We start from the raw sequence: 19,926 nt of genomic DNA on the forward strand, positions 1-19,926 counted from the left end.
CCCTGAACTCCAGAGAAAACACAAACAGAAATTTCAAGCAGAAATTATATAAACAGCAAAATAACACAAATCAGCAGACAGGCTTCTATCTACCTGTCCAAGCAATACATAAATGGTTACTAGAGAGAGAAGCACCAGCATCTGGGTTTTCAAAGCTGGGGGAGGGGATGGGGTTGGGACACTACTTCAACAGCTACCCAGAGTTTTATCATCAGCACACCTTAAAGGAATGTGCCCCCAAAACAAAACACCAACTTCAGATCTTATATACACATCTCAGGGCCCTGGGGCACTTGATTACCTCAGTGCTGAGAAGCACTTAAACACAAAACAGCAAAAAGTCCCATTCTGCTTGCCATCACATTTGAAAGGCAGGACTCATCAAAGGTACTTGATTACTTCAGTTCTGAGAAGCACTCCAAAACAAAAGACAAAAGGGTTCCACTTTATCTGCCCCTTTCAATCAAAGGCAAGACTCATTAAAAGCACTTGATGACCTTAGCATTCCAAAAGAGAAGAACAGCAAAAAAGTCCCATCCTAATTGCCATAACAGACCTATATACGTAATGATATTTATAACAGCTTATTTCATAATTTTCTCAAACTGGAAATTAAGGGGATGCTCATCTATTAAAGAATGGCTAAACAAATTGTGATGTACCAATATAATGGAATAATGTGTGTGCCACAAAAATTTATTTTACTCTTTATCCAGGTTTATCAATCACTTTATTAACATACTCTTATTTCTGCATGACAGGAGAATGTGAAAGTCCACATAGTATTTTAAAAATGCCTTCTGAGAGCTGTGGTAAAGTCAGATTAACGCTGTCACAGTCACTTATTCATTCATTCAATGAACAAGTATTTTTGAGCATGAATAGTACACAAAAATAAATGTAAAAAAATAAAAACTAAAAACCCTTCAATCCTCTTAGCCCTATACTTTTCAGCTCCAACCTTTGTATAATTCCTCATCAATCTGTCCCATGCTTTTTTCTTGCTAAAATATAACTAATTGAAAAATCTATAAAAGTTTCATTATAGAGCAGGTCCTTTCCAGTAATAAGGACAGATATATCCCTATAACCTGCCTCAGAGGTTTGGTTTACCTATTTAGAGGTGGTTCTGACTCATTGGTCCAATTAGTTCCTGGAACTCTCCTTTCAGACTGTCAACCTTAGGCAAATGCAAAACGGGTCTTCTGTTAAGAAATCCTTCTTTCAGGCATTCTCCCGAAATACCTCCTACCCCCTAAACACACTTCACAGAGGCCACCAAGGAGGCATCACTATAATCATTCTTGGTCACTACCAATTTGGACCAGATTTGATTCAGTGACTTGGAGGTGAAAGGCTCCATATCCAATTACCAGGCCTCCATGCTTCCCCAATTAATCAAAGGTTGACATAATAGATCCATTACAATGCTTAAGGAAAAGACCTGATCAAATCAAACTACTTTACAGCAGCAAAGAGAAATATTAATAAATATTCTTCATTCAAACTTCATGACTAAATAGTCCATGGCACATTAAAAATGAGCTGTGCAGCTAAATGTTGGTCTATTCTACATTACAGAAAAATTGAATTTAATAATAATGATGATTACAATCATGATTATACTTTGGATTTGTACAGCACCTTTCTAAATAACTCAAAGCACTGTCTATACTCCCAGTAATCCTGGAAGTATCCATGCCAGGCTCTTGTATAATTTATAAGATGGGTTTCCATGATCAAAATCTAGTTAGGCAACAGGAGCTCCCAAAAAACATAGCAATCAAGATTTCACAGTCAAAATAATTATTGGACAAGGTTTTCTTACCTTTTCTTTGCATTAGGAAGTCTAAAATATACTGATACATGCATGGCAGTGTATTAAGGCATAAATGATAATGAACCAGTCATTGGTATTTATGATTAAAGAATAATCAGAAGCACTTGAAGAAAAGTAAATCAAACTAAGCTCATCAAAATTTTTGCTGTTCTATATGTAAATAGTTCAAAGTTTACAATTATTTCCAAAATTCAAAGAAAAAGTCAAAACAAAGATAATTTATTTTACAGTCACACCAAAGCATATGACTACTATTTATGACTCTTTCTACTTTAAAAAAAAGTTATGAAAAGAATATCGAAAGACCTGAGTTCAAATTTTACACTTCCTATTTACTACTCCCTCTGGGACCTTACCTATTCCTCTTCAAAATGAGGGAGTTGGACTAGAAGGCCTCTGAGATTTCCAGCTCTAAATCCATGATCTTAAATAAAGGAAAAGTCCAAACTTATTGACATTAAAGGAATTAATGTTATTATTAACATTATTATTGATGTTAAAGGAAGAACTGTTTTTCACAAATTTCATACATTAGATTAGGCAAGTGTTTGAGATTCTGAGTTCTTTAACTCGATGTTTTAATTTGTCTTCTCTTTACCATATTTCCTTTCTTTTTAAACTAAGATCTTATCTTTTTGTTTATTACAACGGCTTAAAAAACCACCCTTTATCAAACACCAAGATTTAGAGTGTGCAGAGATCTAATGCCTGTTCCTTTGAGTTTAGCCTTTCACGCACTAGTGCCTCAAGAATTTTATTTTCCTTAGCGATGAAAGTGGTCAGCATCTTGAGTGACACTGGTGAGGGAATCACATGTTCAAAGAAGGCAGGGGGGTGCAATGAATAAAACACCAAATTGGGGGTGAGGAGACCTCTGTCCAAATCCAAATCACCTCACTTTTCTGGGAATCATTTCCTTATCTGTAAAATGAGATTGTTGGATTCAATAGTGTCTAAGGTCTCTTCTAGTTCCAAAATGGTGGTCTTAGGTCTTTTAACAATTCACGATGTCTCTTGTTATTTATAGGTGGCTCCCTACTGACAATTTGGGGAGTGTTTTTTAATGCACTGAAAATGTGCTGTCTGAAGCATAACCATCTCGGTCCCAATGTGCCTAGCTGGTTAGATCGGGCCAAGGAAAACAATGGTGGCTGGTACAGTGAACTTCAGGTGGAAAACACGAAATCGTTCTTCAGGCTTTTTCCTCTCTTTGTTTTTCAGCTTTTGTATCGAGTGTGCATTATGCAGGTGAGAAATTCTACAAAAAATGATTACACTTTAAAATTGATCTAGCAGTTTATATATGATGTCATTATCACCCTACCTAGACAATGTCCCAATCAAGATATTTTCATCATTCTACAGCTGTGGACTCGGGATCATATATAATAGATTTAGAATTGGAAAGGACCTTGCAGTCATCTAATCCAACAATCTCATTTTATGGATGAAGATACTGAGGCCAAGACAGGTTAAGTGATATTACCAAAGTCACATAGTTAAACAGCAGAGTTGGGATTGAAATTGAGGTACTCTAACTCCAATGTTCTTTCCACTGAATCACTCTGTTTCCTTTGGATTTTTTATTTAAGTTTTGAGGTTCAAATAACAGAGCTGAGATGGGAAACCAAGTCCCTTGACTTCAGATCTGAGGACTTTTATGTTGAACTGTGCTGCCTTCCTTAATTGATTGAAATCCCACCTCTGCCACCTCCTACAAATGTGACCTTAAAATAATAACTTTGCCTCTTTGGGGTTCAGTTTCTTCATTTGTAAAATGGAAAGATTGGACTGGATGATTTCTAAGGCCCCCTCCAGCTCTAAATTCTATGACACTCTGCACTCTTCCTATCAATGCCAGGTTCTGATTTCATAAGTAGAATCAGGCATACTAGGTTAAAGCATAATCATAACTGGATAGAATTTTTGCTAGGAGAGTCTCAACATGAAATGCTTTGCTCTCTTATACCTGAGAGTAATTCTCAATGGGTGTTCAATATAAGCAATCCTCTAATGAAGCATGAGATTAATTGCACATGGAAAATTTAAACCTATAGGCAATTACAAAACCTACCTTTAATTAAAAATTTCTTCCTCTTCCCCCAACAAACCTTTAGAGGGGCTGACAAGTAGCAATATTTTCTTCTTTTAAAAAAATCAATTTGTATTGTTAAATTTGTTTTTATATTTATACTTTCCAATGTATCTCTACTTCCTCTCCTTCCAAAGAGATATTCCTTTTATTAAATAATTAAAAGGAGGTAGAGAAAGGTGCAAGGCTCAGCAAAACTAACACATCAAAAAAAAAATAAAAAGATCTATACATTTTCCTATGCCCACCGTCCCTCACTTATGCAATGAAGTGGTGGAAGGTATCTTCTCATTCCTCTTCTTTGATGCTGAACATGGTCATTATAATTTAGAAGGATTCATTTTCTATTGTTTTATTGTTATTTACATTGTTTTGGGGTATTATGTGAGTATATATATATATATATGTATATATATACACACACATGTACATGCATATATATGCCTCTATGTGTGTGTATACATACATACATACATACATATGTGTGTGCATATATACAATATATATGTGTTTATATAATATATATATCCTTTTGCTGGTTCTGCTTATTTCAATTTGCACCAATTCAGATAAGTCTTCCCATGATTTTCAGTATTCATCACAGTCATTATTTCTTACAACCCAATAATATTCCATAACATACACGTACTGCAATGTGTTTAGCCATTTCCCTAATTAATGGACATGAGTTTTGCTTCCAAGCTTTTGTTACTACAAAAATATTGCTATAAACATTTTGACATATGTGGATTCTTTCTTTTTGACTCCTGGGTATATGTCTAACAGTTGAATCTCTGGGTCAAAAGCTTTGGGTATTTGGTCGCTCTTTTTACAGAATTCCAGAATGGTTGTACTAATTTCTTTGTTGTGGCTGTTGTTCAGTCATTTCAGTTATGTTATCTCATTTAGGGTCTTCTTGGCAAAGATACTGAAGTGTTTTGCCATTTCCTTCTGCAGAAGGAAACTGATCCAATTTACACTTCGCTAATAATGAATTAGTGTGCCCATCTTTCTATAATCTTTACAACATGGAGTATTTCTAACTTTTGTTGCCATTTTTGTTAATTTTCTGGTTGTGAAGTGAAACCTCAGAACTGTTTTGATTTGCATGTCTTTCATTATTAGTAAATCGATTGTTAATAATTTGCTCTTTGTATTTTGACAATTGTTCTTGTCATTTGACTACTTTACTGTTGAAGAATAGTAGAAGTACCAAAATTGATCTATCTTAGTACCTCGCCTACTCCCAGAGATTCTTCCTTCTCCAATCTAGAAGACTTTTAGAAAATTAGAATATGAAAAGATGAAGTAAATAAACAACAAAATTATATGACAAATAGGTAAATAAATAAGGGATAAGTAACAGTTTGTTAACTTTTCAGTGATAACTTTAATGTGGCCACTGCCAAATGACTATAAATATCTAAATGAATGTGAATCTTTGAGTGAATTTGAAGATTTATGAATTCCAATTTGGAATGCAGAGGTAAACAAATGAGGTATGTTCATGGACATTAGTCTCTTCCAGCTATAATCCCTATAGTCCAACTCCATCTCCACCCCTTTTAAAAGATAGGGAAACTGAAACGAAGAAACATGAAAGTTATACAGTTTATTTGTGACAAAGCCAGGATCAAAATTCAAATTTCCTTATCCCATTCCAGAACACTTTCCACCTCACCCCGATGTTTTAAGTAGTGTGTAAACCCAGCAATTTTTATGGCGAGCTGGCTTGTGAAAGAAACAAAGAGATGGAATGCACTTTTCTCTTTTAGCTACAAATTCCAAAATGATTCAACCCAATTTGATGGGTCAAAAAAGACATTACATAAGAAATCTCACCTACATAAAACAATTTTCCTGGAGTTGGGGGGTATTTAAAGTGTGACAGTCTAAAGAATTAGAAAGAATGAGCATTATCAGAAATATAAGTTTGGACTGTTTTTTTTCCTTCCTCTTCCAACTAAAATCTGGAAGGAATTTGAGGATCATTTAGTATACCTCATCCTCATTTTTCAGATAAGGAAAATGAGGCAAAGAGAAGTTGAGTAATTTTGCAGAATAAGAGAATTTCAGAAGAAACCCCAGTGACCCATCTCATCCAAAGTCTACCCAAAAAGAAATTTCTTCCATAACATGACAAATGGTCATCTGGCTTCTACTTGAAAATCTCCAGTAAAAGAAAACACTTCATTTCTCAAGGTATGTCATTCCACTTTGGGGAAATTCTCATTTTTACCAAGTTTTTTCTATCATACCTAAATTTGCCTCTTTTCAGTTTCCACCCATTGCTACTGGTTCTGCTCTTCTCTGAACCAAACCAAACAAATGAATTTGTCTTCCACATGACAGCTTTTCATATATACAAACATAGTTATTTCCCATACATGCAAACATACACCCTTTAGTTTAGTTGTCCAAGCTAAATATCCCCAGTTCCATCAATCGATCCTTCCATAAAATGTACTCAAGACCCTTCATTATCCTGGTTGCCTTACTCTGGAGTTTTCAATGCCTCTCTCACAATGTGGCCTCAAAACATTTAGCACAGCATTCCAGTCAGACAAGGGCAGAGAACAGAGTAACTATCATCTCCCTGTTCCCAGAAGCTATTGCTCTCTTAGCCCAGGTTGGAATAGAGTTTGAGGGTTGATTGTTTTATGTTTGTTTTTGTTTTTGCTTGACACACCATACTGCTGCCTCAAGTTGGGCTTGTAGTCATCTAAAACCCTCAGATATTTTTAAGACAAATTATTGCCTTCCCCATCTTGAACCTGCACAGTTGATTTATTGATCCCAAATGTAAGACTTTACACCTTCCCTCCTGAACTTCATCTCATTAGATTCATTCCAAAGTCCTAACTTTTTAAGATCCTCTTTCTATCAATCCAATAAATGATTTATCCTTCCCTGCTTTCTATCATCTGCAAATTTGATAAATATATTATCTATATAACTTTGCAAAGTCATTGATAAAAATGTTAACACAAAGTCAAGCACAGATCTTGGGGTCTTTCATTGAATACCCTCCATGAATTTGATATTCAATCTCTAACTAACAACTACTCTAACTCTAGCATTCAGCCCAGTTTCCACTGTATTTCCACTGTATTATGGTCAAGTCAGTATCACTCCATTTTTTTCCACAAGAATAATGTTGTGAATCTCTTTCAAATTATTTGCTAAAATCTAAGTAAACTACATTGATGGCCTTCCTGTGATATGCCATTTCATAACCCTGTCATAAAAAGAAATAAGATTAGCCTGATTTGATTTACCAGGGTCACACCACTATTAAATGGCAAAGCTTATACTACAATCCAGGTTTTTTGACTCTCCGTTCAATATTCTTTAGTTGTTCTAGTTAGTACCCAGAATCAAAGTGGCAAAGCAGCATCAAAAAAGGGTAGCTGATGTTTAGGCAGTTAATATTACTGGATGATTTTTTTAGTTCAGTTCTCTTGTCTAAATTCTATATGCCATATATATGATTTATAAATCAAAATGAAAATATTATAAGAATTTTTAAAAGATTTTCCCACAATCATCCACAAACCTGAAGACAATCCCACAATCATCCACAAACCTGTCCTGTCCAGGACAGGAAATCACTAGTTAATGATAATACTTCTCTATAATTTCCCAGCCATTATTCCAGGGCAGAAGTAACCTGAGGTTCTCAAAGGCTTTGGTAGGGGGAGAGATCAGGGAAAGGACAAGCTTCTGCAAATTCTGCCATTTTGGAAATGGCTTCAATTTCTGTCCCAAACAAAGGAATATGTCTTCTTTCTGAAGACCATCCTAGGTGAGGATGGGAAGACTATTCACAGATAGATTGATCAAATGGTAACTTACTATTTTACCTTGGGCAACCAATGAGACAAATAAAAATATAAACGGACTTCAGTTCTTGAATCCCCTTTCCAAATTTACAGTATTGGTGGTAGAGTGAGGAGAAAAAGGACAAAGGGTATTAAGTGTAGTTTTTGAACATCTACAAACATTTATTTGGTTATTGGTAGTATAAATGTAAGATCCTTGTCCAGTGATCAATGAATGGGCATCCTACTAGTGGAACTGAATTGCATCAATACTGGAAAAAGAGAGGAGGCTATTGTGAACACTAAATAACATCATTAAAAAAAACAAGTTAATTATAGTTTAATAAACAGTAAATAAGTGTTTGCAGACATTGGAGTTATTCCTGAATCAGCTATTTTTATGAAGTCTAGCCATTGACTTGTTAAAGAAAATATCAAAATCAATACCCTATTTCAAGAAAAAATTCAAAGATGTAGCATACAATTAAATCAACTCCAACCTGATCTTTTTAAATAAGTTGTTGGAAAAATTTATAAGAACAGATATACAGTTGATCACAATTTCCTAAAGAGGTTTAACCAATGTAAATCAATTGTCACAATGAAGGAGCAAAAGAACCTAGAAACCCCTCAGCTAGAAAACACTTGATCTCCTTGCCAAACAATGTGGCTTCCAAGGGCAAAACCAGTTCAGAACACAAACTCATTTTTAAAATCTCATAGAGGAGGATTTCAGAATATTATGAGCAATGTCATTTCATAAAACAGAAGCAATGAAGGAGAAAGCAAGTTTATTGAAAGTTTGCAAGAGATTCAAATGAACCAAATGATCCCAAAAGCATAAAACTGGAAGCAAGCCAAAGAGCATATGGAAAATGGAGGGAAAAAATCTGTAGAAAATTCTGTAATGAATTCTTGTGTCTCTGTCACTGATATTGGAGCTACTATTTGTGGGATCTAACGTTATCAGTTCCCAGTGTGCTGTATGAGGAAATAGAAATGGCACTAAGGAAAACAAAGATGGGAAAAGTGGTTGTGGTGAAAGTGAAAGTTTTAAAGGTGTTGAAGGATGCCCTGCCAAGATATATGAAAGGAGGATACCAAAGACTTAGAAAAAATGGGATCATATTATCAACAAAAAAAGGCAACTGAAAAAAATATCAATAAGTATTGACCCGTATGCCTACTTCCCATCTCTAAAAAAAAATTTCTAAGCATAATCTTCACAGACATCAAAGGCATCCTTGATGAGGGTCTGAAAAGGGAATGGCTTAAAAGCTTTTCCAGATAATATTCTAAAAAAAATAACGAAACCCAGAGTTTTACATTCATGCAATTAACTAAAAGACATAACAAATAGGAAGTCCTATTTTTGATTATTTTTGTTGTCTATATAAAACCATTTTATGTGGTAGAGAAAATGACACCTTAAAGACTTTCCTCCAACACGGTATTTCATGTACAAAGTTAATATCACATAAAATCCCTTTAAATATGTGACAAAAACATTGTTTTGCAAGAAATATTTCTAATTATTAGTAGGAATATGGCATAAAGCAGACATATGTTTACATGTAATTTGGGGTTTATGCCTGGTATTTTTTCATAAAACTTTCCTCATTGGTGGAGAGAATGATCAATCATGCTATGTATGAGATGTCATTGAAGAGACAGTTCGAGGGAGGACATACTTTGTTCCTTTCTGGTTAGACAAAAGACCCATGTGATTCTAGACTTTCTCTGGAGATCAATCCAGAGAGAAAGAAAACAGACTTACAAAAGTAGATATTCAAGGAAAAACACAGCCCTGACTATGTTCCTGATTTCCAGCTTGATTGGCTAAAGCTGAGGGTGAGATCAGAGTGTCTCTCTCTCTCTCTCTCTCTCTCTCTCTCTCTCTCTCTCTCTCTCTCTCTCTCTCTCACACACACACACACACACACACACACACACACACTTTCTATGTTTTAGGAGATCTCATTCTTATCTATATATCTTCTCTGGTTTCTATTTACTATCTGCTTAGATAAATGGGCATAATCATTATTAACTTTATGTGGTGGTATTTTGTGTAACTAACATTTGGTTGAAAGGGGCACTCCTTCTTAGAGGATAGCAACTAGGAAAACATCTAGAACCTAAGGGGGAACAATTATTTTCCCTAGGATAGCAACATTTAGAGGGGCAAAGAAATGAAATTTCTGTTTTCTGAGGAGGGCAGTGGGGTCAGTCTTGTGGCCCCTTCTCTCTAGAGATATCTCTTCATACCTCCCTACAAGCCACAATTGGAGAAACCATGTGGCCATACATGGGCAGAACACATGATTTACATGCAACAAAAGATTTTACCACTGTCAGAAAATACACAGAACATAATCCGAATGGCCTTACCTGTTACTTTTTGCTAATGACCAGAACAATACAATGATTTGTAAATGACATCCATAATCATAGAAAAGAACTTAGACTACATAAGAAAATCCAAAGGATAAACAATTTTTATTGTTGATACCATGGCATGTAGTACAGCGGAGACCCCATAGAGCTAACCCATAAGAATATAGATGTAACTGATAGGTGTGGCTTTGGTTACTAGTTATCTATGCTCACCTCATTTCCCACTCTCAATCAGAACAGAAGTAGGGTCAAAATACTAGACTAAAAGACTATGCCTAATGAAGCCAGCTCAGGGTTGGGTCTTCCCTCCTAGCTGCAACTCACTTCTCCCCTTCTTCCTCCCTCTCCTCCTCTTGGCCCATATTTGAGGAGGAAACTTAACCAAAGTCACAAGATCAAGCTCCCTTAGGCATGTTTGCACATCCAGAGGCAGTATGAAAAAAAGGCCTAGATACTATTTTAAGTTCTACTGTAGGAATTTATAAAGTTATTTTAAAAATACAGAATAAATGCCTCAGGCATCCAATTGTCAAGCCAGAATTGTATAGCTCCAAGCTTATATACTCTATAAGAAGAAGAAACTCATCGGAGATGTCCCCCATTGATCACAAGTAAAGACTTTTCCCCTAAACAATGGAGACAATTCTTTTATCTAAAGAAATCAGTTTCGTAAAACAAAATGGACAGTGGTCCAAGTAATTTAGTAGGGAAAGAGGAAAGATCGCATTAAAAGCACTTTCTCAAAGTATGGAAATGTGAGAGAGAAGTAGTAGAGTAAAATAAAATAAGAAGAAAAATATATTCCTTCATAAAGATAGGTTCACAAACATGAGGGAAAGTTCACTATCGAGCTTATCTTTCACTATATATTGTTGCCTTTTCTGCCTAAGGTAGACACTGAGAGTTGTCCAGTGTCTCTAACTAGACTCTTCAGTCTGTATCTCTACCACCGGTCTCTTAGCTACTGCTACTGTCCCACCTTTCTCCCTGGTGTCTCCACTACAACCATTCAGACTCATTCTGCTGTTTTTAACTGTGTAATCTTTCTATAGCTACATGGAACTAGATTTCCCAAGATACTCAACTAGTTCAAACTATACAGCTGTGAGGTCTTATGATGCTCTTTCTTCAACTCTCCCTTCCCAGCTACATTCATCTTGGATAGAATATGGATGGATGAGAGGATAATGATTGGATCCCATATTTGAATGAAAGGAAAAGAGGAAGGCTTTTTTTCTTTTAAATTTTGTAGAGTTTACAATAACCTCAAGCTTCTTCCAGATCCAAAGGCTCATCTTTATAACATCAATATTCTTCTATTGAAGTCATTTTCTGCAAGTCAAGGAAGTACATTATTTTCACAAAAATAATTATGGGTGACACAAAGAACAATGGAAAGGAATATGGTAATTGTAAGTAGACTACACCATATTTAGGAAGAATTGTGTGAGGAGTAGTGGCATAGAGGATGACAGCAAAGAGATATACGACCATAAAAGTATCTTGTACTAGGTCTCCATACTTTAAAAACATTTTGTACCTGTCAGCTTGGAGGTGATAAAAATTTAGTATGATAATATCTACTAAAATGTTATTCTTAAATTTAAATGGATCAATGCATACCTAGGGACAGTGTAGTCAATGAAAATATTCCAGGTTCATTACAGTTGATTGGATGAGTTCTTAATTGCCTTTTGGACATCTTAAACAGGATACCCCATACCAATCTCAAAGTCAACATGTCCAAAACAGAATTTATTATCATTACCGCCAAATCCTCCCATCTTCCTGATTTTTCTATATCATGTCAGTATTCAGTAACTACTAAATTTCTACAGCTAGCAATGATGTGTCACAGAATCCACCACTTTCCTGCAGAATCTACATTTATCACTATGTCTAGGCTTCTCAATAATAACATTTTTGTAATTTCTGATGGCCATGACTTGATCCTGACTTGCCATTATAGATTTGTTTCCATAAACAAAGCCATGTGACAGCCATTTGTTTGACACTTTTGTCAACATAGTATTGGCTGAGTCCGTATGAATGTCACTCTTGGGAAGCCTTTTGATTTTATCCATATTCTTAGCTACTTCCATTCAGAGGTAAAATGCTTTTGTGAACATTAAACAAATTGATTGGCAGAACCTGTTGTTGGCCTTTGCTATTGCTCAGTGAAATAATGTCCATTCCAAAAAAATTTCTATAGGATTTTGATCTGTTTCTCATGTGCTTTAAGAATGTCTTTCAATCTTCTTCTTTTGGCCAAGAAAATCTTAATCTTCCTATAGCTGACTTGTGATGGGCATTATGTTTCATTAATATTATACTTGCTTTTGTAAGGATGCTTTCCAAATGTGTTATGGTCCTTTTTACAATTCCAAAAGAATGTAGCAAGACTGGTATTGTGTGTAGGTGCTAATTGCTTTAAACTTGTCTTTCTCATTAAGCTTTGATTTTAGAGCTCCAGTAACTCTGATCGTATTGAGCCACAGTTTTCTCCTTGATAGCTTTAATCTCCATGTACGTTGTCTGGAGGGGGCCAACGTATTTTCAAGAAATGCCTTCTTTCCTGGGTTCAATTTGACCTCCATATTTTTTAAGCTTGAAATCTTCACTTTCTATCTTAGCATACTTGAAGAATTCAACAATTTTTGAGTCCAAATAATATTTCTATATCATCAGAGAAAGATGAAAGAATATCTAATGTGTTTTAGGTAGAGCCAGATTGCTTGATGCAATCCATGTATATCAAGTAATTAATAAAAGCTTGTTTCAACTTCTTTAATTTGGAAGTCATATTTAGTTCTCTTTAGGAGGAATAGTAATTGATTTGAGACTAGCCTGAACCATAATGGACTTAAACCATGTCCTTGAAAAATACCAAATTTTCTAATAATTGTTCTTAATATTATTTTTAAATAGAGGCTAATTCCCCATGTGGATATATTAATGTTCTCACTAGACTTTAATTTATTTTACTTATTTACTGTACATGGACAAGCCATGAGTACAAGACTAAGTGAAAGACTTTTTGATTATCAATAGCGGCATTATAAATATTATAGTATATTTGAATGGCTTCTTAAATAGTTAATTGCTCATAAGTAGTTTTTTATAACCCTGGGACTTTGAACACATATTTTTTGAACCTGGGCATATTTTTTCTTGTGATTTTAGATTTTTAATGATACAATCAATTCATGGTTTGTATGAAATATACACATCAACATTCTATATTTGAAACAGTCATAATTCATCCCACCTCTCGATAGTAGATGTGTGAGGCCTTTTGTTAAGAAAAATTACATCAGGTTTGTGTCTTAGAAGAACCTGGTAAAAAGTACTGTTAGAAACTAGAATTTCAGTCACTTCCTTTCACAGAAATGTTGTGTGATTCAATATATTGATGCAAGAGTTTTCCATCTCACATTTGATCTAACTTGCCCTTTCATTGCTATGGATTTTCCCTTTATTTCTTTGCCTATCAAGCTTCTATAATAAAGTTTTTGATTGCTGTTCATTTTTTTCTTTTGTTCTTTATACTACTTTGAATCTTCATATCACATTTAAACTTTTCACTTTTGTTTACAGTTGCTTATTAAGGGAAGCAAGAATTTCTGACATACAGCCATGTTCTAGAAAGTCACAAACATTGAATTAGCCTGTACTGAACCATTGCTCCTAGGTGAATACAATGTTATGTTCTTGTGAACCTCTGGTCACATTTTCACCAAATGATCAACATATAATTTTGTTTATCCATGTTTCTGTTTAAAGACACGAGACAGAGAGAGACAGAGACAGAGACAGAGAGAGAGACAGAGACAGAGAGAGAGTATATAGTTCTTACAAAATAATCTATTATATGCAAATTTCCTTTTCCTTTTACCATATTGTTAATTCATTAACATTGAACTCATGGCCAACGTTACCACTATAACTCATGCCTGAATGAAGCTTATCTAACATAGGTATTTCCTCAGTAAGGTACATCATATCCTTCTTGAACTTAGGAAAACTGGACAGCATTTTAGCACCATACTTGGGGGCCACTTGAAATAGCAAAATCATCCACAAAAATGTAAAAAAATGTGGCACTCAGTAGATAGTGAAAAAGGATACTTATTTTCATTATGAAAGTTGAAACAAAAAGTCATATCATTATGTTTGATCTCAACTGGGAATGTATGTTGGTAACTAAATTATTTTTGCCCCTTTGTGCATTTCCGTGAATGGCTAAGAAAACACTGCTAGTGTTAATTTTGCGGTTACAAATAAATTTTAGTGAGTAGGTGAATTTACAAATATAGAATTTGCACATAATGAGGATCAGTTATGTTTCTGTTTTACAGATTACATCAAGCATGTTTCTTTTATGTTGTCTTTAATTGGTCAGTATGGCTTTCAAGCTTCCTGCTATGTGTGCAAGGTAATGATGCTTTTTCCACACTCCTTCCAAAATTTTCTCAATTCATTTCAGCCTTGACCCTTTTTGATGCCTGTCTTTAGGTACATTGACAACTCCTTTGCACAGCTTCCACAATTTTCTGAAGTCACTTCTCCCATGATAATTTTTGATGCTTTTCTTTAGGTACATTTGCTTTCCTCCTGAAGGTCTAATTGTGGCATTGACTGCTGCATATACTATTGTTTGTAAGTCCTAAACTGTTTTTATTACTTTCTGTCAAATATTTTGGGAAAGTGCATTTCTTCATGATGATAGTAGTGAATGCGATCTTTCTTGAATTACTCTGTTTGTATCATTGATCCGTCAGTGAGATTCATGATATCAAAGATACAAAAGGATTTTTTAAAATTCCAGGTTGATTATGTCCATCTCTTTTTAAAGCCCATTTAAAAATTATTAACAACAATAACAATAACATTTATATTGTGCTCTAAAGTTTACAGAGGACTTTTAAATGATCATCTCATTTTATCTTCGTCAAAACCTTGGCAGTAGGTACTATTATTTTCCCCATTTTGCAAATGAGAAAAATCAGACCTGCCTTGGTTCCCCCAGCTAGTGTCTGATGCTAGATTTGACCTTCTTCCTAACTCCAGGTCCACCATTCTATGCAATCTACTACCTAGATGCCTCCATCTATCGCCCAGAAACATTGGTATTGCTTTTGACATACATTTCTTTTTTGGATAGAATTTGGAGGGTTTTAAGTGGAAATTTTTCAGTGTTCTCGATTATATGATTTTTCCCTCTTCAGATTTGGTAGCTCTTTAATTTCACCTCTTATTTCACATAATCTGCACTTGTGTATGAAGTTTTATGATTTCCTTATGCTTGTTAGCAGTACACTGCTGCATGAGTTGGAGCTTAAGGTATGGATAAAGAAAAGCAATGTAATGCTCTTGCCTGTAACTGGAAATATCAGTTTCCCCTGTTATTATGATATACTACTAGGTCATAATGATAGCATTCTTCTCTGTAGTCCATTTCTTGTATGCCTGTAGTTTACCAAGTTTAGTATGCAGTTCTACCTACGTTAAAGCACTTTTGGCAAGTGAGCTACTACTGTATTTTGGACTTATTCCAATATAACTTGCCTTCTTGTGGTACTGGAAAGTCAAAGAATTTTACTGTCCTCTGTATTGAGCCAATCATCATGATGGTTTTGAGTAGGGCCAACCCACAATCTTTTGCTACCCCATCAATTTCATTGACTCTTAGGACCATGGATTGGGCTACTTACCCAATCAGTGGTATTACTAAAGCCCAAATCACTGGAGCTCTGGTGATTCTGCTAGACCTTCACAGATGCCATATGGTCTCAGATGTGGTCTCATGGCCCACAAACTCCCCACTATAATCACGAATACTGACATTCTCTTAGTTTTACATTGTACCTTCCTATGCCCAACCTCCCCAGCCCTCAAGACATGGATGACAAATTAAACTTTGATGTTTTTTTCATCATCATCATCAATTTTATTCTCACCTTTTTAGACTGAATTCAAAGAGGAATTGTCCTTGGACATCTTACTATCCTACCATTCTTTTAAAGAAAATATTCTCAAGAGTATTTCAGAAGTGCTTTCTGTAATTTAGTAAAAGCAGTGGCATGTAAGTTCATCTTCTCCTTACTAAAAACATCTTTAGGGCAACCCCAGTAATAGAGAGGATAACAAGGATGATATGCATTTCATCAGTACCCACATGGTTTTTATTTCTTCTGCTAGATCTCTATATTTGGAAAGCTTATTCATTCTACATAGCTTTGAGATTATGAGGTTTTTTTGTTATGTCAATATCTATTATAATTATCATTCTTAAAACTTTATGTTCATAAATTTTTATTTTCAGGGTAATTGGGGCCGACAGTTTTTGTCTGACATTTTTCCACTATAGTTTGTATCTTGAATTCAAAAGGAGATTTTGAGGTCTACATTTGTAGCCTATAGATTTATCTGTTTATGAAAGACAGTTTCTGATGTATAATAAAAGCTAACATTTCTATAGTGCTTGCTATGTGCCAGGCACTGTACTAAGTGTTTTATAATTATTACCTCATTTGATCCTCACAACAATCCTGGGAGATAGGTGCTATTATTATCATCCTTATTTTGCAAATGAGGAAACTGAGGCAAACAGAAGTTAAGTGACTTGCCCATGGTCATGCTACTAGTAAATGTCTGAGGCCTGATTTTAACTTGTTTTCCTGACTCCAGGTCCAGCATTCTATCCGTTGAGATACCTAGCCGCCCCTGGTCATCCTAGCTACCAGGTCATACCTTTCTAGACAGTTGATAGGTGGTATGTTTTTGTAGCCTACAGCGATAAGTTGCACAGCTTCTGTTGTTTTCTTGTATAATTTAGGATACATTATTAATATTTTTCATTCATTAATAATGATCAATTAACTGATGATTATTATCTCATTTGTGTAATGTTTCATAGCTTATATTGTGTTTTACTCACAACTACATTGTAAGACAATTAGGAAAGTACATGTATTTCAATTTTACGATGAGGAAACTAAGTCTCATAGGCATGAAATTATTTGTGCAATAAATATCAGAATTCAGCCTGGGACCTTTGGATTCTAAACTCTTTCCATTACAATCCTTTTCAATATTTTTTACTGTTAGGTAATGTCCAGATGCAAGTTATTTAGAATGATGTTAACTTAGGAAATTCAAAATGATCAGCGGGACCTTCCACATCTTAAGGAAAATAGAGAAACTTTTAGAAGGGATTGGTTAGGTGTTTGCCTCTTATTAAAAGATTGAAAAAAATCAGCCATTCAAAGGTGACCAAAGTACTGAAGGAGAATATGACATAATGTAATCTTATAATTATGTATTTTAATTTTAGTAGTCAATACTGGCCTTCATTTCAGAGACATATTTTTAAAATATTTTGATCTTAGGGTTGATGATGTTGGCACTTGATGTTACTGGACACTTAAAGGTGATAATGAAGCTCTATTGACAGCAATTATATCAGAATATTCACAGGCATATATAAAGTAAAAGTATTTAAAATTTTAAGAGGGAGTGATTTCAGTACTTGAGGCAGAAGCAAAAATGATTTCAAGCTTTCAAGACATTGGAGCCTTTTCTTAGATTAGGCAATATATTAATATTGCTTCACTAAAGATTAATAGTACTTTTGCCACATTATTAACTTAACAGGTTTCTGTGCTTGTGATTCATGCTGATAATAACTTCATTCCTTTTAACGATAATTCTCATTTGAAATCAGTTAACAGACACTTGAAAGTTGTGCTAGGAGCTCTTCCTACTTGCAATAGCTCAGCTGCCAGCATTTTTTTGGCATACTATTCATTTTCCCTTTTGATTAGGGGATATGTTCTTAGTAAATCTTTTGAACTAATAATGGTAATAGCTAATACTTAGATCATCCTTCTCCTTGGTACCCAACTGAATTGATTGTTACTTACTGCTCAATGAGCCATAGCATTGGTGGTGAGACCCAATACGAGGACACATTTCCTAAGGTAGAGTTAGAAGAGACTGGAGGAAGTTGTCTATTCCCACCCCTTCCTTGTAGGCAGATAAGACATTATTATATCCAGATAATGAAGGAAGTATTTTTTATACATGCATTTGAAGGAGACAATTTTCTTGCAAATAAAATGAAAGCAATCATCTTTCTTTTTTAGAATTTGTAATAACATATAATCTAAAGCCTCCACAAAGGTCCTATTCCAAAACTTCCTGTGGCATAGAGGATGCTCTAGTTTCTAGGAGGCCACACCAATGGAGCACAATCTCTGGCAAGTTCTATGATTAAGCTGGAATGGTGTCAAGTACAGACCTAGAGACACACTTTTTTCCAATTAAGTAATATGGTATGGTGGATAGAGTCCACTCTACTCTGAATTAGGGAGAATTGTTATTGAATTCCATCTTAGACACTTACTAGCTGTGTGACCCTGGGCAAGTCATTCAACTTCTCTGTGCCTCAGTTTCTTCATTTATTAAATGAAAGAAGTGTACTTAATGACCTTGAAGGTCTCTCTTACTTCTAAATCTATGAGCTTATCATTCCATGAGTACCAAGCGAAGTGCAAAGAGGCTCATGCACAAATGTTTGTCCACCAGATACAGAATAAGATCAGCAATTTATTAAATGGACAAAAATACAAATCTCTGCTTCTATAGTGTCAGTGTGAAAATTTTAAGAAAGGGGAAGAGAGTGCTAGAAAGCATAAAGATCTAAAATCATCTAAAATCATGATTTTAACTATTAGCACTACTAATGTCTAATTTTTGTCCAATGATAATTTTTACTGGAGAAACTAAAGTACATTAATATTAGCATTCTTGATAAAAATGGAAAGATATAAATAAAAGATCTGGAGCTAAATTGAAGAAAAAGCCACAAGTTCTTCTCAGACACGAGGTAAATTAAAAGGAGATGATGGAGTTGATTTCATCATGTGTTCAAAGTCAATAAGAAGTTATTATTTTATGATTAATCATTAGAGCTGACATTGATCATTATAGCTCTATCATTGTAACTTAGACCCTATAAGGAGTATAAAACTCAGATTCAAATAGATCTCTACAACTGAGAATCAGGCAACTTAAAACAATATGCCCTAAGCCAATCTTTGCTCACCTTAGCCCAGGCCGAGGTTCTCTCTTAACTATATAAGGCAATGAGGCAGAGTATAATTGGCTACCAAGAGTAAAGTGATGATGATGATGATGATGTTGGTGGTAGTGGTGGTAGTGGTGGTGGTGGTGGTGGTGGTGGTGGTGGTGGTGGTGATGATGATTATTATGATGCTGTTGGAAGCTTACCCCCCTGACAAGTTAGATAAGCCTCCCCTCTCCCACCCTCAAGCTGATGCAATCCTCCTTGCTCTGTGGCCCTGCTGCCTCTTACTTTCCTGGACATGCTTCTGGAGGTCATGGGAAATGAGAGTAACCATCTTTCTTCTATAATTGCAATTTGTATGCCATTTCTAACTTTTACACTGTGCCCACCTTGAACTTGTGTCCTAGAACCCCAACCACTTGAACCATATGTCTATCTTGAGTCCTGCATTCTGACACCTGTATTAAGAAGCCTATATCCTTGAACTGCTTTTTTAAATCCTTTGTGCAGTTCAATAAAGCCTTACTTTTCTTAGAACTCAAAAAAGAACCATAAAACAATATGAAATGTAGCTGTGACAAATATAAATTCTTATACTTCTCCCCCCAACTCCACCCTCTGAAAAATCTTACTTCACAAATATAACATTGAAGAGGCAAACTCAGTAACTGAACTGAAAAATATG

General features: G+C 35.0%; 1 protein-coding gene across 1 annotated transcript in view; it reads left to right on the top strand.

Moving 5' to 3' along the window:
- The window catches only part of SLC15A5 (solute carrier family 15 member 5), a 152,646-nt gene that overhangs the window by 65,318 nt on the left and 67,402 nt on the right, over positions 1-19,926 (top strand). Inside the window, exon 4 of the mRNA XM_036760669.1 lies at positions 2,868-3,088. Coding sequence (XP_036616564.1) covers positions 2,868-3,088 — 221 coding nt within the window. The remainder of the gene's footprint in view (positions 1-2,867; positions 3,089-19,926) is intronic.

This window comes from Trichosurus vulpecula, chromosome 5, assembly GCF_011100635.1.
Source record: "Trichosurus vulpecula isolate mTriVul1 chromosome 5, mTriVul1.pri, whole genome shotgun sequence".
NCBI lineage: Eukaryota > Metazoa > Chordata > Mammalia > Diprotodontia > Phalangeridae > Trichosurus > Trichosurus vulpecula.